This window comes from Rhipicephalus sanguineus, chromosome 1 (genome assembly GCF_013339695.2).
Source record: "Rhipicephalus sanguineus isolate Rsan-2018 chromosome 1, BIME_Rsan_1.4, whole genome shotgun sequence".
NCBI lineage: Eukaryota > Metazoa > Arthropoda > Arachnida > Ixodida > Ixodidae > Rhipicephalus > Rhipicephalus sanguineus.
Window position 1 is genome coordinate 313,753,320 of NC_051176.1, and position 24,060 is coordinate 313,777,379.

At 45.9% G+C, this 24,060-nt stretch overlaps 1 protein-coding gene across 1 annotated transcript in view; it reads right to left on the reverse strand.

The window, feature by feature from the left end:
- Positions 1-24,060, reverse strand: part of LOC119383544 (carboxy-terminal domain RNA polymerase II polypeptide A small phosphatase 1) — a 379,575-nt gene that overhangs the window by 252,846 nt on the left and 102,669 nt on the right. Inside the window, exon 5 of the mRNA XM_049413122.1 lies at positions 10,901-11,152. Within this exon, the coding sequence (XP_049269079.1) occupies positions 10,901-11,152 (252 nt within the window). The remainder of the gene's footprint in view (positions 1-10,900; positions 11,153-24,060) is intronic.

Sequence of the window (24,060 nt, forward strand, 5' to 3'; positions counted from 1 at the left end):
TTTAGGTAATGTGAGCTTGAGTCACACTTCATGGTAATGTCGTGGCCTATGCGAGGTGATCAACTCATTCTTAAAACACAGGATAGGGTTAGTCTTCGATCACGCAGAGGAGGCTCATATAGACTTTGCACAGGCGATGTTCTGTAAGCGCCATTAGACAATCGCAGACGTGCCCAGGGCCAAGACGGCGAATGTGCTGAGCCATAAACAACGCAACCATAATCCAGAATGCTGTGCACAACGGAACAGCGTAGCAGGCACAGCAGATTGGAACCCCAGTGCTTATGGAATAACACTTCCCGAAGGCTGAGTGCTCTGTTTGCCTCAGTTTTTAATGCATTCATGTATGCCAGAAAGGAGAGTTTTTGGTCCTAGAAATTTATATTGTGGTTTTGCCAGCATTTCGATGTTTAGTTTAAGGACTGGGTCAAGGAATAATCCTCTTTTTTGCGTAAAGAGATTGGTTGTAGTTTTTTTGTCGAAAATCAAAAATCATTTTCGTAAGCCCATTTTGTAAGCTTATTGATTGCAACTTGGAGTTGCGGTACAACCATGCCCAAACAGTACTATGCCCGTAACAGTACTATGTTTGGGCATAGTACGTAACAGTACTATGCTCAAACGTACTTGAAATGTTCGATTAGTCAGGAAATTGGCAAGACAATTCAGCATTTTCCCACGAATTCCCAAATTAGCAAGGTCGTGTCTCCACATTGTATCATGACAGTGCTGCTTACACAGACATGCTTCTTGTGTTTGATAGGGATGGGCGAATAGTGAATTTGAGGTTCGAAGCGAATTCTAAGCAAATCCGAAGCGAATATAGTGATTTGGTCGAATAATTTCGAATCTAATAGTTCGAATAGTACTCACCACATATTATTAAGAAAAATTGATCATTTTCTTCATGACCCTTGCACAATATTTTTAAGAATTGGAACTAGGTATGAGTGAATGTCACTTTTTTGGTTTGAAATGAAGTGGAAGAAACCTTAAACAGTATCAAAATTTGAATAGCAGTAGGGTGCGAGTTATAAGTGGTACAATACGTTACAAGTTAAAAATTACTATACTTAGCGCATACAAGCCCATATAACACACTGTTAAATTTTAAAAAATATGTAAACTTAACCTTGAAGTGTGGCTTCGTGGCAGTGCAGATTTCCCCTGGCAGGGTGGTTTCACAGTACAGCAACCCGACACTGCAGTGAAACCACCTTTACAGGGGGTTATGTGTGGTCAAACATACATATATTCATTCATTTTCAAATACTTCTAAATTTCGAATAATATAAATTCGTATCGAAGCGAATTCGAATGCTGTAATATACGTTGGAATATTCGAAACCCCCAAATATTCGCCCATCTCTAGTGTTTGATGCTCTAGTCAAACAAGGTAGTATAGCAGCCCTTCCTGTATCCACATTTATGCAAGTTTACTAAGTTTCTGGAAGAGCCCCTTCAGCAGCGGTGTGTACAACTGTACACATCAACTACGGAGGCACGTCATGCACCGCGTGTTTCTTCAAACTGCTTGAAAAGCAGTGTGCACATTTGTGCAGACTTCCCGAGTGAACAAGTTTAACTTTATTGTGCTGCGTACTGCTGCAGAGAATCACTTTGCTGGAGACATTACCATGATCAACGATCGTTTGACGTCAGAGTATTAGAGTTTTCTTTGTCCCAAATGAATACAACCAAAAAACAAACATGTATTTTGTTCTTTTTATGCAAGAAATGAAGCTGACAAGTAGCCACTTAATTACTCGATAATTAACATTAATTACTGAGACTCGCACAAAACAACACATTCCTCCATTTTCTTTCTTTGAATGTAATATTGAGTGCCTTGGAATTATGCTACGGGAAATTGATGCATTTGCAGACAGTGCATCATAATTCACACCTGAGGGCGATAGAGTATGAATGTCAATCTGATAGTTACGATGCTTTCATACGTTTTTGCCAGGCAGCTTATTAAAGTAATCAGTCCCTAGATGCTGGGAGATGTGGGGGCCTTACCAGATTTTAAAAACGGCGCGACTATAGCATTTTTCCACTGTTCTGGCATTAGCCCAGGCTCCCATAATCTACTGAAAAATTTAAGAACAGCCTCTGTCGATGCTGGAGATAGGTGTGCCAACTTTGTATAGTGAATACGATCAGGGCCCACTGCCGTTTCTTTACCATTAAGCAGGACTCTGTTTAATTCCTGTAATGTTATTGGACAATAGTAAGCTTCACTTGAGGGATCTGTAATAGGCAGTCTCTGTTTCTCAGCAGTCTGTGTGTCAGAGTAATTCGCCAAGCTAGAAATGTTGTCAAAGTGTTTGCCCAACATGTCTGCTTGTTCTCGTAATAGTACAGGTACCGTGAATAATCTCGCCTGAATGTATCCCACAATTGAACCATTGCTACCAGATTTCTTCCAGGATGATTTCTCCGCCTGCCTACGGATATATCGTGCCTTCGCTTTCGCCTGTTTGAAATTCATGATGATTGTGTAAGTAGGGTACCATCTCAGGACTCTCTTTGCCTCGCTACATTCCGGAGTCCACCAGGACTTTTCTTTTGCGCAGTATTGGATGATTTGGGCATTGCTTTTCATTTATTTCATGGATGTTGAGATTTTGTGAAAAGGCTTCTTCGAGATCGACATTCGCTGTGAATGGAGGCCAGCCTGCACGTCGTAAGAGGCCGCAATGTGGTTTAGTGTGGGTGGAGGATAATGTCGATGATTGCAGGTAAATGATAGCTTCCGCATGAAATGTTGAGAATCACAAAACAGAGATGATGGCTAGATGGCTAAGTCAAGGCAACTAAATTTGCTTGAGCTGGGTGAAAAATAAGTAGGTGAACTCGTGTTTAAAGAAATGTTGCTTAACAGAATAAAATCTTTCTTTATTTGTTTCCATTGCAAATGTCGTTACACAATGGCAGGGGCTAAGAAAAAAGTTGCTATAGGCAGCTTGAGAAGCTCTTAGCCTCCGGTGCTATGTGGCGGCAGTAGGTGGCATCTTCAATGACTTGTCCTCTCTAGTCTATTTTATCACTTCCCCAGAGAGTACAATGAGCGTTAAAACCTCCGAATAAAACGAATGGTTTTGGCAGTTGTGCTGTTAAGCCCTCGAGTTCTCGGGCAGTTATATGTTGATGAGGCGGAATATACAGTGAAGAGATGGAGATGGTTTTGTGCGCTAAAACCGTGATAGCAAGAGCCTCCAGAGAGATGTTTAATAACTCTGGTAGGAATGCCGCCTTGTACAACTATGGGGACTCCTTCGGATAGTCAGCCGGAGTGTTTGCAGTCTTTACGGACTACAGTAAAAACATTTGAGGAAATGAGTCCTAGATTTGTTTCTTGGAGACAGAAAGTGACTGGTGAAAACATGTTGATGATGTCCTTTATGCCACCCAAATTACACCCGATTATACAACTTTGAGGGGGCCACGCAAAAACATCGCATAATCAGAAGCATTTAGGCAGTGACACTCAGCCTTGCCCAAAAAACGGACACAGACTGCATCCCTGCACTTTAGATTGCTTCTTTAGGATTGGTATGGCAAGTATTGTGAGCGTTGTATAACTCTAATTTTGGCGCATCTTTAAAGCAATGTGATGGCAACAATGACAACGTTCCAAGGTGTCAGCGTTCTTGTGGTTAGCGGTCTCGCGGCCCAGCTTTTCCTCTAGGGTCAGTATATTAACTTCGACAGAGCGGTACACATTGTATTTGAGAAGTCCAAATGGTGATGTGCCACTGTTATTATTAATGCTCACGTCAAGAGAAAATTATTTTGCACACTGAAGATGGCTGCATCGCATTTTTTTTGCGTGCTCGAGGCTTGACTACGAGCGGCGCCAACAAAAGGTGTCAGATGCATGTCGACCAGAAGTCTCCACTGAAAATATGAAAATATCCGCATCTTGAATATGAGCTTGTCGACTATCTGAAGCTACTTTGTGTAGAACGAGCTTGCCTAGGTAATGGCTGTGGGATACGCACGCGATCGAGGCGTATTCAGAAGCGATCTTAAAGCCAGGAAAAATGGATCACAGAAGCGCATGAATTGCCCGGAGCAAAAATTTTCCGTTCTATTCCTGTCTTCTTATTTTATTTCTAATCTTCAACCGAGGGGCACTCAAGTTTTTATTTTGCACTTATGAATATTTGGTCGGCGTTAGATTCAAGTAAAAAAGGCGATTTTTTTTCTAGGGTGGTATCCGAGAGGAGTCGTAAAATGCGGGGTCGGCGTAAAATTGCGTCGTATGACCGAGGTTTCTAATACATTATTTCTACGGAGGTTTTGCCAGGACCAAACTAATTCAATGTAAAATGTGGGTCGTCATGAAACCAGGGGTCGAATAACCGAGGTTCTACTGTATGTATTAGACCTCTACAGTTCCAATGAACGATAAAAACCATGACAGAATAAAATGTACAGATTGGTCGGCTGATTTAAAAGATGATGGGTAACATTACTTAGCACTTGAACTGCTAGTGTTGACTTAGGTTACAGAGCCCTTTCCAGGCCCTGTAATGCGGGCTTTTTCTTTTTTCGCATCCTTCAAGGAGCTGTGCCGTTCCTTTGGTGTCTGAGACACCGGAGGAGTGCTGCTTGTATCCATCACCTCTTCTGAGGTGCTGGACAGTGCCCACTCAGCAGGCACGTTCGTGGGGGTCTAACTGCACTTGCAGTGGCCCTGGGTACAACAGGCTTGGAAGTCTGCAGGCCTTTTTTGGCTAGTCCAGCTGGGGGTGATGATGGCGCAACCGCAGTCACACTCCGTGCGGCTCTTGCGGGCACTGGAAGACGTGGCACCCCGGCACATCAGCGAAGGAAGGAGAGGGCTGGTTATGCAGAGCAAAGCACACCTCTTGGAACGGCAGATTGAATTTTTATTTGCTTCTCTTTTTTCCACAAGGGCCATGATCGTGAGTAGGCGGGGTGGTCCCCTTCACAGTGCGCTGCTCAAGTACAGGTGTAGGACGAGTGTTCATTGGATGCACCCTCTGCAGCTTTGCAACCCATGACCAAAGCACTTGAAACATCGACGGGGATTGGGTACATGAGGTTTGGCACGTAAGTACCCAGTGTCGGCTCAACTCCCCAGATCCCCTTTTCCCCAGACAAGGCAAAGCCACGCAAGGCGAGGCGTGGGTCGAAACCCGCCCCTGTTGGCTCGGGTCCATGGTGACGCTGCTCGCCAAACGCCTGCTTGCGCAGACGCCTCTGCGAGGCAAAATGGTCAGAGATAGGTGTTTATGCTGTTACAGAAACGCACCTTAGAGACTTGGAACAGCCACCACGTGTTGGAAATTATGTTTGGGAAGGGCACAACAGGATCATATCAAAAAGGAAAAGTGCGGATGTTGGAATGCTAATTCACCGCAGAGGATAAAGTGAAGCAAATGTGTACAGAGCGCCTCTGGGTTTCAGGCACAGTAGGTGGAAAGGGTAGCTTACTCGTGGATGGGAAATAACTGCAGAGAAAAGAATCAGTGAATTGCATAAGCACGGATATCAAGGAATTTGGTAATGGGGCCATAACCATCCAGTTGTGAACATGAACGCCCACATACATCACCTTGATGGATATACAGACACCAATGGCAAGTTATTGCTAGACCTTTGCGAGCAATGTAGTCTTGAGATAGCACAGGGCCTAAGTGTGATGGGCAGATCACGCGGGAAGTTGGAAACAAGCAATTGAACATTGATTATTGTCTCAGGATAGAAGAAATTCATGGCAAACTCAGAAAAAGGAGAATAGTCGAGGAAGAGATTAACAGCTTAAGTATTGATCAAAAACGCATAGCATTACAAATGAGGTATGAGAATGGAAATGAGAGCATAGAATCAAAGTTTGGCAGCTCGTATTTAAATTGATCCACACAAGGTACTTTGATGTCTCGGCGCACTGGACTATGAGGTTGTCCCCGATGGCCTCACAAACTCTCAGTGGCGTCGCATACAACACAAAATCGTTTATGTAGTGTGCCTTCAACCTACACACTGACGAACTGTGGAACTGTACTTGGAACTTACTTAGCCAATTTCCTTTGTATGTCTTTCTTACCTGCATGCTCCGTTTTCAGCATCGGGGCGACGCTTTTTTCAGAGGAGGCCATTTCTTTATTTTGATGTGATCAGATTTCACCATAAACACTGCTACCACCACTTGGTGCAGGCCATGCCACAATGTTTGCGATACTTCTCAAGTGTTTTACACTACTCACGACACAAGTACTCGAGTTTATTCTGGAGCTAACAAGCCCCAGCAACAATTTATCATCATCTATGAAAGACGACACGTTCCACCGACGATAAGATTATCGGCAGCAGACGTCTGTGCTAGGCGCCAACTGTGTACAGCATGCACTGCTTGTACATTGAGTTTCTATTTTCTGGGCACAAGTGCACCCAATAGAGTTCCATATTTTGAAGAAGGCTGCAGTTCCATATTGCAGCCTTCTTCACTGTCACAACCATGCGACAATATCACCAAAATGGATAATTACAAGAGTACTATCTATAGCATGGGTTCGCTCTGATGGCCACATGCGCCACGATTCTGGTAGCTTCTACGATGCTCCTTTCAAAAGAACTAGTGCTTGAAGAGCCAGTTTCGTTCCTGAATGCCAGAGCATACCCTTCGGTGAAGGAGAGGCACAGATTTGCCACATCTCAAATAAATGTAGCAGGGTTCACGTTTCGGCACATTTTGGTTTGCGGCAGCTCTGCACCATGCTGCTTGGTCAAACACATGACAATGAAGTGTAAGAAAGATTTAAGTGAACAAGATGAGGAAGGACAGAAAGTCGAGTTGGTTGGTACAAATTTATGATGAAAGAAGGCAGGCAGAGACAGCACAAACGATGAATTGAAAATGTGGCAACAAAAATAACTTTCCGAGGGGGTCTGTTCACCTTCATGCAAGTTATGTATGCACTACTGCCAATACACCTGGCCTCAACCACTAGACGTGTTTCTTGTGTCTGCACAACATTGCAAATTCACAGAACTTACGTGTGCATTGACAATGTAACGACAGATTAGATGGTGAGCCTCCACATAACTATTCCTTATTCATCTCTCATAAAGTGGCCCATCTGCCCTACACAGAAGCGGCTGCTGCTAAATAGGATATACCACACCTGTATGGGGAACCAGTGCTGGAGTTTCCGCAGTGTGGGCAGTGCCGCCCTGCCGGTCAAAGCGCGCATACTCCAGCCGCTCCCGCGGACGAGAGTGACGACTGGTTGACGTGATGCGGGCGCGTATCGCCGAAAGAAAACTAAAGGATGCTGGCGGTACTGTAGCTCATTCAAGTGCCACAATACGTAAAAATGAGGGAGAACGTATCCTTCTATGCTTTTCCTTCTACAACATATGAATAGGAACGGATACGGCGTTGCATCTCGGCAGTCAGGCGAGCACAGTATGTTCTGCTCTTGCTCTCCCGTCTAGTGGTGCCGGGCTGGTTTCTATACCGAATTGCGCGTGTCTGATAGATTTATTCAATAGTGAGGGCCACCAGTGGAAACTGGGGCCAACGAGCAGAATTTATTCGGTGTTTTGTCGTAAATAAAACATACATATTATGCAGCATGTGGCATATCTAACAATTTTTTCATCTGACCACCACCAAGCTCCTTCTGATGCTACAACGTGCAGTGAATATGATACGATAGGCAGGTAGTCTACATTATTTGCAAACAGCTAAGTAGAAGGAAAGCTGTCTGTCTACGAAATGTGTACGGGGGCACGTTCGCCGAAGCCGCTGAACTGTTATGATAAATATGCACGCGATGGATGCCTCCGTTGAACTTCACTTGTGCTACAGACAGAGTTCTTGTCACGAACAATTAGCAGCGGACTACTCGAAGCTTAGCTTTCTGGAGTCGGCCGATGCGGTAAAGCTTCTTTGTGCATTGGCTGCCAAGGCGAAGTGACATCGCAATTAATGCCTCGCTAGAAAAGCGTCAAATGTCTTGGATTTTTACTTGCTGTTTAATTCGCCTAACGTACTGTGTTAGTTTTCTCACTTGCCTGTGTCTGCTTAGAATAAACGTGTTTGATCAACATCGACAATTGCTGGCGTTTTACGTGCCGAACAAGGTACGATTATGAGGCACGCCGTAGTGTGGGAATCAGGATTAATTTTGACCGCTTGGGGTTCTTTAGAGTGCGCATAAATCTCAGTACGCGGGTGTTCTTTGTATTTCAACCCCATCGAAATGCGGCCACCGTGACCATCTATCCCGCGCCCTCGAGCATAACAGCGCGACACCATACATGCTATGCTAGCACAGTGGTTTGCTTGATCAACGTCCGCGTGCATACATACCGCAGTCTGGGCATCCATACCATGGCAGAAAAACGTTGACGCAGCTACCCCTTGCCTCTTTTTTGTTTACTTCAGTAGTGGGCAGCTGGTATCGACGCAGCACGTACTTATCAATGGAGGCTTGTGAGGCTGCACTAGCTTGACGCAAATCCCAGGACGCAACCAGAAAATGGTGACGACGGAGTCGCCACCACGGCCCAGCACTGTCTCTTCGACGCCGTATGCACAGACGTAGTCTGCTTTGCAGGGCTTCTCTCCATTTTCCAGTGCTTTCCTGAGAAGGTAGCCTTCAGACGAAGTTATTTTTTTCTAAACCATAGAGCAGTATTACTGGCGCAATGGTTGCTCGAGCTGTTCGCGCCAAAATGAAGCACGGGAACAGCGCACGCGCGTGCGCTCACCACGATACGGTGCGGCCAGTCGTCTGAGCGTGAGCAGCATGGCCTCCGAGATTAGCCGGCGCGCGCGGAGGCCATGCGAGCGGCTGAGTTATGTCGCGACTCCCCGCCAGGCGCCCCTTTTCGGCGCGCCACCTATACAGCGCTGGTCTCCCATAGCACTCCCCCTTATTACTTGCTCATTCTTTCTCCGCACGCATACGTTAGCTAGCTTATTAGCAGCTGTCAGAGCAACATTAACGTCGCACCTACTTCCATCCAACAATTGAGGCCTGGCATATTGATAGTAGTGGTAGTGCATGTGTGAACCAGACGTCGATTAATCAATCATCATACCCGCCGAGGATTTGTGCAAAAGCGCCGGTATACCAAGAGCCCGTAGCAAGCAGCCGCACCAACTACACTCCGAGTACTTTAAATAAGAGTGCGGCAGCACAGACTTCAGAAACTCACGCAGGCACAGATTGTGTGGAAAGATCTGTCTATTGTTGGGGAGCGCATACCTAACCAAATCTTGATTTTCCCGAGAGACTCCAGAATTTTTAGCAATTCTCCTGATTGTATGGGCACAACCATAAATCTCCTGAAAAACAGCCCCAACCCCATTGCCAAAACAAAACACTAACAACAAACAGCAGCAATTCCAAAATTTTCTCGCATAGTTCAATTGTGTGCAGAACACATCCTCAGTCTCTTTCACCACAGTACACTGGTATCAGATTGGAACGGGGCTACTAGGTGTCGTGGGACACACCACATTTTGTCCCTTAATGGCGATAATTTCAGCACACTAAAGATGTTTAACAACAAAATTATGATGACAGTGATGCTAGTTGCTGCTGCAATACATTCACTACGACTCATCACATTTTGTTAGAAGTTTGCAAAATTCCGCTTTCGCTCGTCGCCTCAGAGGACGCTGGCGACAAAACGCTGGGCACAACAAATTAAAGTCACGAAACACGTGGTGCCAGTGCAAACTGTATGTTCATTCGTCAGTCTGCTGACACTCGCACTCAAGGCTCTCAGTTGAACAATTCTGCCACTGAATGGCAACCACTGCACGTGGACGAGTAGCTACAGTAAAACCTCCCTACAAGAGACGCTCAAGGTAACGTCTCTTGTAACCATACATTCTGATAACACTGAGGAGCCTGGCTAGGTCACTTTATTATACATCAGCAACCAGGCGTGTTTGAACACCTACACAGTAAATTACTCAGGATGGCTTATAAAGAAGTCATTCTTGGTAGTATGGCCCCAACTTCTGGAGGTAAAGCACTTCCCTTTGCAACCCCTCCTCTGTTGCTCACAATACCTTTGAAATGCTTTCAGATACCACTGGCATACAAAGCGACCAGCCCCACGGACACTCAATTCAACTCAATGGTACCCTGGCGCAGAATCAGTGTTTACGATAGCATAACGACTGAAAGTTGAGTGCAATTTGTAGTCGCAACCGTGCAAGAAATGTCATCCGGCTGCAGAACAGAACAGAATCGATCCAAGGGAATGAAAATTGCAGCACACAGCAGTTGATAATACAGTGCCGACCGCATCTGCATTGAGTCTTTTCTAAATAGTGAAGATTTTACTCTAGGAACCTAAAAACGTTCTCCTTAGTAACTCTAGTGTCTCTTGTAACCACGTCTCTCTTGTATGCAATGTTGTTAACATGGCAAACATGGAAAACAAACCACACTTTTTTTAAATGTCTCTGATAACCGAAGAGGTGAAAAATTTGTGGACACGGGGTGCCTTCGAGGCTGCAACAAAGAATTCGTGACTGCAGCCTTGAAGAGTCCGCTTGTCGGCTCGAGCGCCACCCCGCGACCACGACCTCCGAACTTGCGCCTTGTGTCTCTTGTTACAAGATTTAGCTGTAGTTTCAAAGGCACGGAAGGGCCACACCCGTCTCGTCATTTGTGCAAGGTTCTGGCCACGCAGGCCACATTCATTTCAAGATCTTCCCACCCTCAGAAAGCCAAAGGCAGGCCATCCATTCTCTTCTGTCCCTAGTGAAGGCACATGCTATGCACAGCCACAACCTCTTCACCCCACCATGATGGTGTGCCAGAAGATCCGGCTCACTGTTGCCAGACGTCCGAGCTGCATGTAAAAAAAACTGCCCATACTTATATAAGCATACCTTTGCAAGGCTGGCTGTGAATAAGACACATTCGTAGGCGTCGCCAACTCGCTGCAAAAACTCGTCCACGTAAGGCCTCTTCAAGACATACACCTGGTGCACCGTGCCGTCTATCTCTACAGGCACCACGAAGTCAGCATTGCTGATGGGCTTGAATGAGCTATGGACCAATGTCTCATCGAGGTCAATGATGAGGCATATCTTGTGCATATCCTGATGCCGCACGGGTGGCAGCAGGAACTTGCCCTGGAGCTGAAATATCAGACACACATATTTTACGGCTGTTTTATACATGCCAATTCAAGTACAATTCACAAACAGTGAGGCCACACGGGAGTCCTTGAATGCAAGTGGATCACATTTTATGTGGCAGTTTTCTTGAGGCATGCTCAACACGGCCATTTTTGCTCGCCCCCTCAGATAAGGAACATGGACAGCCATCTGTTGATGAGCCTTCTTAGTTTGCATCATTGAGAATACACACTGTGACAAAGGCAACAGCACTTTAGGTCCCGTAACAAGTGTACATTCAGATGGTTGTAGAAATAGTGTGTTCCCTTTTACTTTTACGGTGTTCCCTAGCAAACCAGTTTGCACTATTTTTTTACGTCTGGTGGTTTGAATTGACAACTAGTTTTCAGTGAATGGAACCTCAAACTCTCATGCACACACAGAACAGCCTCAGTGCTGTCTAAGAGTAGATGTGCCATGAAAGGCTCCTAAAAATGTAGGAGTTTTTGATGCAGAGGCTGAAATACAATGATAGCATTACCACTAGCAGGAAGTAACGACCGGCTCTGCAACATTTCTAAGAATAGGCACCAACTGCGGTATTTATGGACCCTTTTTATATCTACAAGAGATTCTGTAAAAAGGCACCCTGTGTGTGCACACTATAGCCAGGATGAGCGCACCACAGCACAGCTGGCACTGACAATGTTTGTTCCTAGAGCGCCTATTTCTTCAAACTTCATTCGAACGTGTCATCATCGAGGATATCGCAATGAGAAGGGCAAGAGCGCTAAAACCTGGCTGTAAACAAACACACTTGTGCTGCTTCTCCGTACGCTAAGTATGTAAGAACGGACCTGACGAAGGTGCTCCAATTTGCAAATGTGCCGCAGATTTCACTGCGCCAGGCTTAGCCTTCTTTCTGTGAATGTATAGCTTTTCTTTTTTCTAGCGAAGCTTGTACTGACTGACCTGTGAAGCTGGTGTTCCAAAATACATTCACAGCTGGTGCACACCAAACAAACAAACAAATTCTTTCCAAGCACTTGGGTTTCAACCTCGAAACCCCAGTCCGAAAGAGAGTCCCTTGAACACTAGGCCAGGGGGATGGAACTTCGCGGTTTTTCTGTACCGTGACCGCCGTGATCCTAACGTTTGGGGGCAGTACTACCTACGAGCATAAATGAACGTTGTTCCATTTTATATTTATTACCAAATTACTTTTTACCTCCAAGAGAGAGAGAAAGGTTTTTTACCTCCGAAGTTTTAATATGCAAGTGAGCGTAAAGGTTGCAGTTAGAGATTGCGAAAATACGAGCGCCACCCGGAGTGGAAAACGAGAACTGCGCCGCCCTATCTCTCACAGCAAAAAAGGGGCGTTTCTGTCGCGCGCCCAGGTATGCTACGGCCTACGGTGTCCTAAAGGCCGCTTTTACCACCGTAAAGTTTGTTTCAGCGGAACCCTTGCAAGCTTCAGCGAAACAGACGCATGAATGGATTCGCGCCGTCATAACAAATCGTGCTGTGCTGAGTGGTGTCAAAATTATTCACGTCACACTGGCATAAAATTCTTTCGGATCCCGGCGGGCAAAAGGTACAATCTGCATGCTGCTCCTTTTGTTTTTCTATGCTTGCACGGCATATCAGGATGCGACTTTTGTACGCGACTAAAAAAGTACAATATTCAAGTTGTGTTTTTACTGTGTGAATGGTATGTTTAGGCAATAAGACATTCAAACAAACTCTGCTCTTTATTCTTGTCTAATTTATGTGTACACGTAAACAAACACAAAGTCTTACTTAGAATAAGTGGTGCAAAAATACGTGGATGGGCAAACCTTTATCAATCAGAACGCAACGATTGCCGTTTTGATCATGTGGCGGGTTGCGCAACAGGAAAAAGGTCGCGCGCTCACCATCTGAATACCTTCCACTCGCTCAATTTGGCTTGCTGGTGCATCCCAATTTAATTTGGTGCTGAATACCCCCCCCCCCCTCCCGGCCACTCGGATCCTCAGTCCTCATCAAGATGGCGTCCCCCAGTGCGTGTCTGCAATGCGCCGTCATGTTTTAGTACCGCCCTCAAACACCAGTTCGCCCGGCGCTGCGAGCGAATATCGCGTTCCATGGATGGTATAGGAAGTTTCACTCTCCTGACTAGGCCATGCACCCATGCTTGCCCAATGTGAACTGAACAGAAGCATACAAATGTGTTCTACCAAAAATACAAAAAAAAAAATCGGAAAGCAGTACACTTGTTATCGGCACTTCATTCAAATATTTCGTGTTGGCAGACTAAAAGCGATCTGCTGGACAATGCGTAAGGTCGATTTCAGGAATTGCACGCTTCAACAAACTTCAAGAAAATTGAATTCCTGAAATACGTTTCCATGACTGCATGACGGTCTTTTCGCTGGGTTGTTCTAGAGGCTGACGAACGCTGGAAAGAACATGAAAGACACCATGCTGACCCCGCCCGAAAACTGCATTCCGAGGACGGCCACTACCTATAGTAAAACTGAATGCTTATGTAAGTAGGGAGCACTGCACAATGCAAAAGAAACAAAGAAAGAAGGAAACAAAAGCAGTAAATCAGGCATGCCCACACTAAGCTTACCCCCACTCCTGAATTTTTTTATTTTTTTCAAGTGGCTGCGTGCAGAGGATTGCAGTACATTTCTGAGGGATACTGTGACTGTTAGCTAGGATAACTGGAACAAAGGCCAACTGCAAACATTAACTTATACACCGGAAATAAGGAAAAAAAGACATTATGTCTCAATTTCGAAGTAGTGACAGTGCTCACGTGTCATGAACAATAATAGAGCCTTTACTCACTAAGCAAAAAATGTAATGCATTGCTTCCGGAAAATGGTTACACAGTAGGCTCACGGCAAAGGGGATTTTCATGAAATAGTGTTTCAGAGTTCATTACAAAGATTAAGCATAAACTGCATTCATCGAGTTATAAAGACAACGCGATTTTCGACTGGCTGAATGGCATTAATAGTGATTTTCAGACGTGTTTGCTCACATGAATTTGACTAATGTTTTTTTTTTTTTCCTTGGGTGACTGTCCACAGGTTTACTGCCAGGGAAAAAAAAATGCCCCCACCTCCCCGAAGGGAATTGAGGAAATGCGAATGCATTTCTTGTGCCGAGAGTACAGGGCGTAGTAATTTTAATGGCGTAAAGCTGGACAAATGGACGCGCTCAAGTGTCTCCCTTTTGGGCGCCTCTTTCAACGAGCGCTTCCTACGTGCGTTCGTAATCACCTCAGGGATGTTACCACCGCCTTCAATGCAGCACAAACGCGTTTAGAACGCGCTGTTTTCAGGCTGTGCCAAGGCAGCACAAACGCGTTTCAAGCACACTGCATTGAGGCGGTGGCGCAGGGAGGAGAGAGAGAGCGAACGGCAAGAGAAGGAGCAGCGAAGCACTGCACCTACCCTCTCCTACACTCTCTCCACACACGCCAGAGCGTGCTCCTTCTCTCCACTCACTCTCCGCTACTCCGCCCGCACCGCCTGCTCCGGTAGCTAGGGGCGAGGATAAGCGCACGCGCCCGCAGCTGTTGCTATGGGAGAGGGAGTGAGAGCGGAGAGGCGTGCGGACAACGCCGGACGCCTGACATAGCCCGACTAAGAAATGCATTCGCATTTAAAAAACTACGCAGACACACAGTGGATCCATGCCATTTGGAGGAACCCAGACAGAGACATTATTAAAATCCAAGTATATTTCATTGAAGAGGACTTTTTGCCTGTTGTGGCCAGCGGGTGAGGACTTGTGAAAGACAAGGCTGCCACTTGAGTTTCTGCTTTTGCAAAACACGTCGTTTCACCATTGGGCTCCTCCAGCAAGATATTTTAAAGCTATAAACCAAGACAGCGCTAATGGCGTTTCATACAAAGTCACTGGATGTCATAAATGAAAACATGCTCGGGAGTATATGCTCACCAAAAAATGATGCACACAGGGGTGATTCCACGAGAGATCGAACATGTCTGTCCGGTTGCAATTTTTGTTTTGCCTGGGTTTTTTATATGTTATGTGGGCACATTTAAAGTGCACGGAACCGAAAATTTTATTCCCAAGAAACGCTCCCAGCGTGCCAAAAAATATTTGAAGGTGGCGGCGCGGACCTCCCGTTTTTGTTCACTGCAATGTTTTCGGATTTCACGGCCGAATTTAACGCAAACTATAAATGATGTGTCGAAAATTTTTTGTTGGTTTTATTAATTACTGTGAATTACATCCATACTTTTTTATGCCGTCCTCAAAAGGAAAAAAAATGTGAAAAAAAATGGCAAACCCGGTCCAAATCAACAAAGTTTGCTAAGTTTGATGCGCCCCTTGGCGCCTTTCCTATTTCACACAGAAACTTCAAAACAGTGTCAAGTATTTCAAGGAGCCTTTGCAACATTTATGCGGAAGATCGTTTGCCTACAGGCAGCGCAAAATAAGAAGAAAATAGTTAAAGAAGCGAGTTTTTTTTCAAAAAAGTATATTTAAAAAAAAATAAAAATAAACTACGGCCTCAATTTTGACGGCATTTTTTTTTATCGAACAGCGCTTATGTCAGTGAAAACACAGTGTTAATATGTATGTCCTCATTTGCTTTGTTCACGAGAGATTACCCTTGCTGTATGTGCTCACTTCAGTGCGATTGATAGTTGTCATCAGCTTGCATTGCACGTAAATCTAGTTTTAATTATTTTCCTGCAGTAAAACTTTTCTCTGGTGTCTTGTGGTCAAGAAAAATGTATTCTCAAACTTTAATTGTGTCTAGCGTGTGCGGGGGTGGGCTGCTGCCGCTTTCTAAAGGGCTAACGCGTACGAAGTTTGCAGCTTCCAACCTCAACTTACCCCGCCAGTATTCGCTAATCAGAAGCACGTGAGACACCGCAAGCACATGGTTTAGGTCACTTTGTCAAAACTCTCCTTGCACACAGAATAAAGCATCTGTATGCAGCGAAGGCCAACTTAATCTGTAACTAAATGCCACAGTCAGCAGGCGCGCTGTTATGCAGTTGTTTTCTCACTGCCTGCTTGCTTCCTACGTGCATTGTACGCTCTAACCATCTTCCCAATTCGACACACACTGTGCCCAAACAACATTTGTAAAAAGTTAGCTCAATCATTTCCGAGCCGTTTATTTCACTTCCCGCTATCACATGTTTTCGGCTTCGCAGATAACGTCTTCCTGTATCATCTCGACCTTTACCTCAGCGTTTCAACAGCCAGAAAACGTGCGGTGCGACATGATTAAGCCATCAGTGTCCGAAGCTGCCCAATTGATGACGTCTTGTTGCCACTTTACTAAAGTGCTTTCCCACGTCGAGGACAGCAGAGGTCATTGGTGGCGCCGGACCGACATTACCCTTAGTTTTGACAATGAGTGTGGCCTACAAATTATTACAGCCCAAAGCGCTTAGACACCCTTAGTCATAAAATGTTAAACCGTGAGCAGTTCTGGAAACGCATTCATGACAGCTGCGCAGATGTGAGATAATTTGTGCGGCGCCGTTCAGTATAAACGTTTCGACTTGCTTTAGGTCTAGCTGTTCACTACACGCGATGCGCGCGGCCCATGGCTACGTCCGATTATTCTGTGCCGATTATTTACGCGTTCACAAAAAGAACATTGCTGAGGAAAACATTTTCGTTGCGCAAATTTTTTTCTTTGCTCTTTTTTGTTGTTGCCTACCTCAAGAAGCTACTGTCATAGGCTGAGGATCTTCGCGACACCTGCGAAGTCTGCTTGCATTGCTTTACGCTCCTCAAGGAAAACCTGTCTACATCTAACCGCGATGAGGTAGACCAGGCATTCGTTCAGGAAGAAGAAGCGATTGATATCTTGAACAGGCGCGCCCATCTTTCCTCTGATGATTGTAGGCGAGGTTGTAGGCTGCAAACTGTTTGCACGTTAGCCATTTAGAGGGCGACAGCAGCCCACTTTTGCACACGCTAGACACAAATAAAATCTGAGAACACAATTTTCTTGACGAAAAGCCACCAGAGCAAGGTTTTGCTGCAGCAGAATAATTAAAACAGATTTGCGCACAATGCAAGCTGATAACAACCATCAGTCGCACTGAAGTGAGCACACACAGCAAGGCTCATTTTGGCCCGTTATATCTCGTAAACAAAGCAAATGAGGACATATGATATTAAAACCGTGTGTTCACTGACATAAGCGCTCTTCGATAAAAAATTGTCGTTAAAATTGAGACTGGAGTTTATTTTATTTTATTTTTTGAAAATGTACTTTAAAAAAAAACTCACTTGTTTTAACTATTTTTTTTTTCTTTTTTTGCGCTGCCCGCAGGAAAATGATCTTCCGCATAAATGTTGCAAAGGCTCTTTTCTATAGTTGACCTTGTTTTCAGACTTCTGTTTGAAAAAGCAAAGGCGCCAAGGCGCCTCAAACTTAGGACTTTTTTTTTTGATTTCGGCCGTGTTTGCCATTTTTTCACATTTTCTTCTTTTTGAGGACGGCATAAAAAAGCATGGATGTAATTCACAGTAATGCGTATTAAAACCAGCAAAAAAAAATTTTGACACATCAATTATAGTTCGCGTTAAATTTGGCCGTGAAATCCGAAAACATTGCGGCGAGCAATAACAGGAGGCCCGCGCCGATACCTTCAAATATTTTTTTGGTGCGCTGGGAGCATTTCTTGGAAATAAAATTTTCGGTTCCGTGCCCTTTGAATGTGCCCACATAACATATAAAAAACACAGGCAAAACAAAAATAGCGACCGGACAGGCATGTTCGATCTCTCGTGGAATCACCCACAGGCACATTTTAGCCAACTAGTGGCAGCCCTCACCAGCAAGAGCTGATTACAAGTGAACAGAAAGTGGAAGAAGAACAACTGCTGATGAGATTGCAAAATGAATTTTCAAATTACATTAATGAGCTTGCACAGAGAATAAGCAAGTTGAACAAGGGTGAGTTAAGAAGCTGACAAATGACAAGAGCAATACAAATAACTTCACAACTGCACTGGCACGCTCAAGCAAGCAAGAATGAATTCTTTCACAAACAGATGTGAAGAGCAAAGGAATGATTATATGACACTCAAATTTGAGAGTAGAAAAGTAAGCTGCCAAAGGCAAAGCAAGGCATATATCCCGTAGAGAAATGTTTCAAAACAATGACAACTGCATACACTCTAAGAAAAAAGCGAGTATTTGGGGAGTATTTCTGCTACACAACAATAATCGTCATCTAGCTTGCTCGCGTTTCCTTTCTTGAAAACCCGGCTCTCGTCACTTTCCTATCAAGAATGCTGTCACGCTGATAACACGCGCGCCGTTCGTGACCGGCAAGTGCCGGGACCGCGGTGATAACGCGAGGAAAAGTACGCGAGGTGGATGACGATTATTGTTGTGTAGCAGAAATACTCCCCAAATACTCTATTTTTTCTTAGAGTGTACAGTTTGATACTCTGCTGCCAAACTACAATCATTTCAAGGCATTATTCGAAATGATGTCCCAAAAAAGCAACAGTGCAAGTTCACATTCCGGCAAAGAGGGATGAAGGGACCATGGCTAGAGGCAAGAGAAAACCAGCTCTTTTTCATATTCCAGAGGCGCATGCGAGCAGGTTGAGGTCATGGCGGATCACACGAAGGACCCGCTGCCAACACACTCTCCTGCCCACTGCGGGGCACTATCGAAGATACATGTATCTTAGTATCTAAGACAGTCTTTGGGTATCTTGTATTTGTATCGCAATACATCTTGCAAGACGAGTAACTATCTGTATTTCTGATACATTTAATAAGGTATTGAGTATCTTAAGATACAAGATGCTGCTATTGGGCGCAAGGCCCACCACTGGAGGCGCAGGTGCTGCAATTGCTGTGATGTCCAGGGTTGGATCACGCGATCTCACGTCGCTCTGGCGAAGGGAAGCAGACGGTTGAATGCGTTGTTTTTAACCGCGATTTCGCAGCGTTTTCCCTTTTGAACAGCGTTGTTTTGCTCTCACTTCATGTGCGCGGACCCCTGGAGGTTACACAATCCGGAAACGTGCAGTAAAAGTTATCGGCGGCATGACACTTTTCTGCTCCGTGCCACAGTGTGCTAGGTACGCGAAGGAGCCAGGCGTGGGATTTCACTTTTACCCCTACCCTGCTTTGTGAGCGCATGATGCCACTGTCATCTGCCTTTTTTTTTTTTTGCCATTTCAAGCCCATGGTGTTAGAATGAACACCGACCTCGAATGTTCACCTAAAAGCATGACGTTTCAGCTCCCACAGTGGAGCCTTGTTCACAACAAAAAATGAATGCACAAACAGTCTGGTTATGTATGTCTTAAAATATGACGCAGCAATATGCGTACACGTGTGGCAAGTTGCCGTCACTACATTTAAGCATGTGCGCCGTTGTCTAGATTGTCAGAGATTCAAAATAAAGCCGAGAAGTCCAGTTCTTTTCTCTTTCCATTATCTCTGCCCTATCCCAGTCTATTTCGTTGCCAGTTGCTTCTGCGCATTTGGCCAGCGTGTTCGATGAAACCTTCTTTCTTACATCACATATGTGCTGCTTGAGTCTTTGCTGAGTTACCTGTCTCGCCGAAATAACTTCCACCATAGTCTGTGCCCCTCCCCACATGGGCTTCCTTGCTCATAGTTATGTCTGGAGAATGAGCCCATAGCCAGTGTCACTTGTTCTTCTCTATGTTGTTTTAAGCTACAGGCGAAAACGTGGCCAGCTTCAAGCACTGATTCACCTTCTAACAGCAGCCGTGAAGTGTCGTACTCCTTATCAATGAAGCTGTAAATGCTGGACGCTGGTATTTTCCCTGAAACATAAAACTGCCATTTATATCACGGCAGGACACACCTTGCAGCATGCTCATTCAAGTGCACAACGTAATACGGCCGGCTGGCACTTGCTATCACATTCAAGCCCGATCGGGACCGTATTTTTCAATTGCGATTGGCCCCTTTGTAGAAGCTGCAGAACTGAGTCAATAATTGAAAATTTTCATCCCCATGTGGCTCGATGGCAATCGAAAGTGCACCGTGTGGCAACCGTAGGAAATTTGCGCAATAAGGAGCAACAGATAAATATTAAGATCGTGCCGCAGAGAAACTTGTGCTCATGTGAAATGTTATCTAGCTATACAACTCCGAAAGAGGCACGCCACGCTCCTGCGTTTGCTTCCAATCATATCAGAAAGGTTGCGGCTGCATGCAGCTCTAAGCATGCTGGGTTGCCTCCTACAAAGCCGAGTATGCACTTGTGTCGTGCTACATAGGGTATGTGTGCTAAACAGGAATGTAAATTTGCGCATGGTTGTCGTGTCAACTGCGGCTCGCTTTTAGATGCAAACCCACAATGAATAAATTTGCACGGTTACATGCATTCCTTGCAGCCAAAAAAAGTTTTTGCCGCAAGCACGCACTAAAGCCCATTCGATGCTTTAATTCGACACAGAATAGCTCATTACCTCTTACAAATGCAGCCCGCTTGGCCCCCGTGGCTTCCATAGAATATAGGTGGCCATAGCAGACGATGCTGGCATTCAGGGGGCTGTCTGTGGCATTATAAGGAGCGTAACACTTTTTTCGGAGCAGTTATTTAGCATTTTGTAAAGTCAGTGACGAAGAAATAGCAGTATTTTACCGATTTCGTCGAAATGAAGCACAACAAGAGTAATGAAAAAAGAGATGCAAAAGCGGCTGTGGGCCATGCAGGAGAGGGCTGGCATCGCAGGGATGCCTCTGCATGGCGGCGCCACGGTATGTCCTCGAGCCCAATGGCTACACCACCGTGCGAAACAATACATCTTGGCTGAACTCCACTTCTCAAGCTGATACTGCTGCCACTAAGCCACGAGAATAAAACTGACACAGTATGTCCTCACGCCCAATGGCTACACCACCGTACGAAACAATATGCGTTGGCTGAACTCCACTTCTCAAGCTGATACTACTGCCACTAAGCCACGAGAATAAAACTGGCAAGGTATGTCCTTGTGCCCAATGGCTACACCACCGTGCGAAACAATACGCGTTGGCTGAACTCCACTTCTCAAGCTGATACTGCTGCCACTAAGCCACGAGAACAAAACTGGCAGGGTATGTCCTTGTGCCCAATGGCTACACCACCGTGCGAAACAATACGCGTTGGCTGAACTCCGCTTCTCAAGCTGATACTGCTGACACTAAGCCACGAGAATAAAACTGGCAGGGTATGTCCTCACGCCCAATGGCTACACCACCGTGCGAAACAATACGCATTGGCTGAACTCCACTTCTCAAGCTGATACTGCTGCCACTAAGCCACGAGAATAAAACTGGCAAGGTATGTCCTTGTGCCCAATGGCTACACCACCGTGCGAAACAATACGCGTTGGCTGAACTCCGCTTCTCAAGCTGATACTGCTGACACTAAGCCACGAGAATAAAACTGGCAGGGTATGTCCTCGAGCCCAATGGCTACACCACCGTGCGAAACAATACATCTTGGCTGAACTCCACTTCTCAAGCTGATACTGCTGCCACTAAGCCACGAGAACAAAACTGGCAGGGTATGTCCTTGTGCCCAATGGCTACACCACCGTGCGAAACAATACGCGTTGGCTGAACTCCGCTTCTCAAGCTGATACTGCTGACACTAAGCCACGAGAATAAAACTGGCAGGGTATGTCCTCACGCCCAATGGCTACACCACCGTGCGAAACAATACGCATTGGCTGAACTCCACTTCTCAAGCTGATACTACTGCCACTAAGCCACGAGAATAAAACTGGCAAGGTATGTCCTTGTGCCCAATGGCTACACCACCGTGCGAAACAATACGCGTTGGCTGAACTCCACTTCTCAAGCTGATACTGCTGCCACTAACCCACGAGAATAAAACTGGCAGGGTATGTCCTTGTGCCCAATGGCTACACCACCGTGCGAAACAATACACATTGGCTGAACTCCACTTCTCAAGCTGATACTGCTGCAACTAAGCCACGAGAATAAAACTGGCAGGGTATGTCCTCACGCCCAATGGCTACACCACCGTGCGAAAAAATACGCGTTGGCTGAACTCCACTTCTCAAGCTGATACTGCTGCCACTAAGCCACGAGAATAAAACTGGCAGGGTATGTCCTTGTGCCCAATGGCTACACCACCGTGCGAAACAATATGCGTTGGCTGAACTCCACTTCTCAAGCTGATACTGCTGCCACTAAGCCACAAGAATAAAACTGGCAGGGTATGTCCTTGTGCCCAATGGCTACACCACCGTGCGAAACAATACACATTGGCTGAACTCCACTTCTCAAGCTGATACTGCTGCAACTAAGCCACGAGAATAAAACTGGCAGGGTATGTCCTCACGCCCAATGGCTACACCACCGTGCGAAAAAATACGCGTTGGCTGAACTCCACTTCTCAAGCTGATACTGCTGCCACTAAGCCACGAGAATAAAACTGGCAGGGTATGTCCTTGTGCCCAATGGCTACACCACAGTGCGAAACAATATGCGTTGGCTGAACTCCACTTCTCAAGCTGATACTGCTGCCACTAAGCCACGAGAATAAAACTGGCAGGGTATGTCCTCACGACCAATGGCTACACCACCATGCGAAACAATATGCGTTGGCTGAACTTCACTTCTCAAGCTGATACTACTGCCACTAAGCCACGAGAATAAAACTGGCAAGGTATGTCCTTGTGCCCAATGGCTACACCACCGTGCGAAACAATACGCCTTGGCTGAACTCCACTTCTCAAGCTGATACTGCTGCCACTAAGCCACGAGAATAAAACTGGCAGGGTATGTCCTCACGCCCAATGGCTACACCACCGTGCGAAACAATATGCGTTGGCTGAACTCCACTTCTCAAGCTGATACTGCTGCCACTAAGCCACAAGAATAAAACTGGCAGGGTATGTCCTTGTGCCCAATGGCTACACCACCGTGCGAAACAATACGCATTGGCTGAACTCCACTTCTCAAGCTGATACTGCTGCCACTAAGCCACGAGAACAAAACTGGCAGGGTATGTCCTTGTGCCCAATGGCTACACCACCGTGCGAAACAATACGCGTTGGCTGAACTCCACTTCTCAAGCTGATACTGCTGACACTAAGCCACGAGAATAAAACTGGCAGGGTATGTCCTCACGCCCAATGGCTACACCACCATGCGAAACAATATGCGTTGGCTGAACTCCACTTCTCAAGCTGATACTACTGCCACTAAGCCACAAGAATAAAACTGGCAAGGTATGTCCTTGTGCCCAATGGCTACACCACCGTGCGAAACAATACGCGTTGGCTGAACTCCACTTCTCAAGCTGATACTGCTGCCACTAACCGACGAGAATAAAACTGGCAGGGTATGTCCTTGTGCCCAATGGCTACACCACCGTGCGAAACAATACACATTGGCTGAACTCCACTTCTCAAGCTGATACTGCTGCAACTAAGCCACGAGAATAAAACTGGGAGGGTATGTCCTTGTGCCCAATGGCTACACCACCGTGCGAAACAATACGCGTTGGCTGAACTCCACTTCTCAAGCTGATACTGCTGCCACTAAGCTACGAGAATAAAACTGACACTGTATGTCCTCACGCCCAATGGCTACACCACCGTGCGAAACAATACGCGTTGGCTGAACTCCACTACTCAAGCTGATACTGCTGCCACTAAGCTACAACAATAAAACTTGCAGGGTATGTCCTTGTGCCCAATGGGAGACCAGCGCTGGGTAGGTGGCGCGCCGAAAAAGGGCGCCTGGCGGGGAGTCGCGACATAACTCAGCCGCTCGCATGGCCTCCACACCGCCGGCTAATCTCGGAGGCCATGCCGCTCGCGCTCAGACGACCGGCGGCACCGTACCGCGGTGAGCACACGAGCATGCGCTGTTCCCGTGCTTCATCTTGGCGCGAACAGCTCGAACA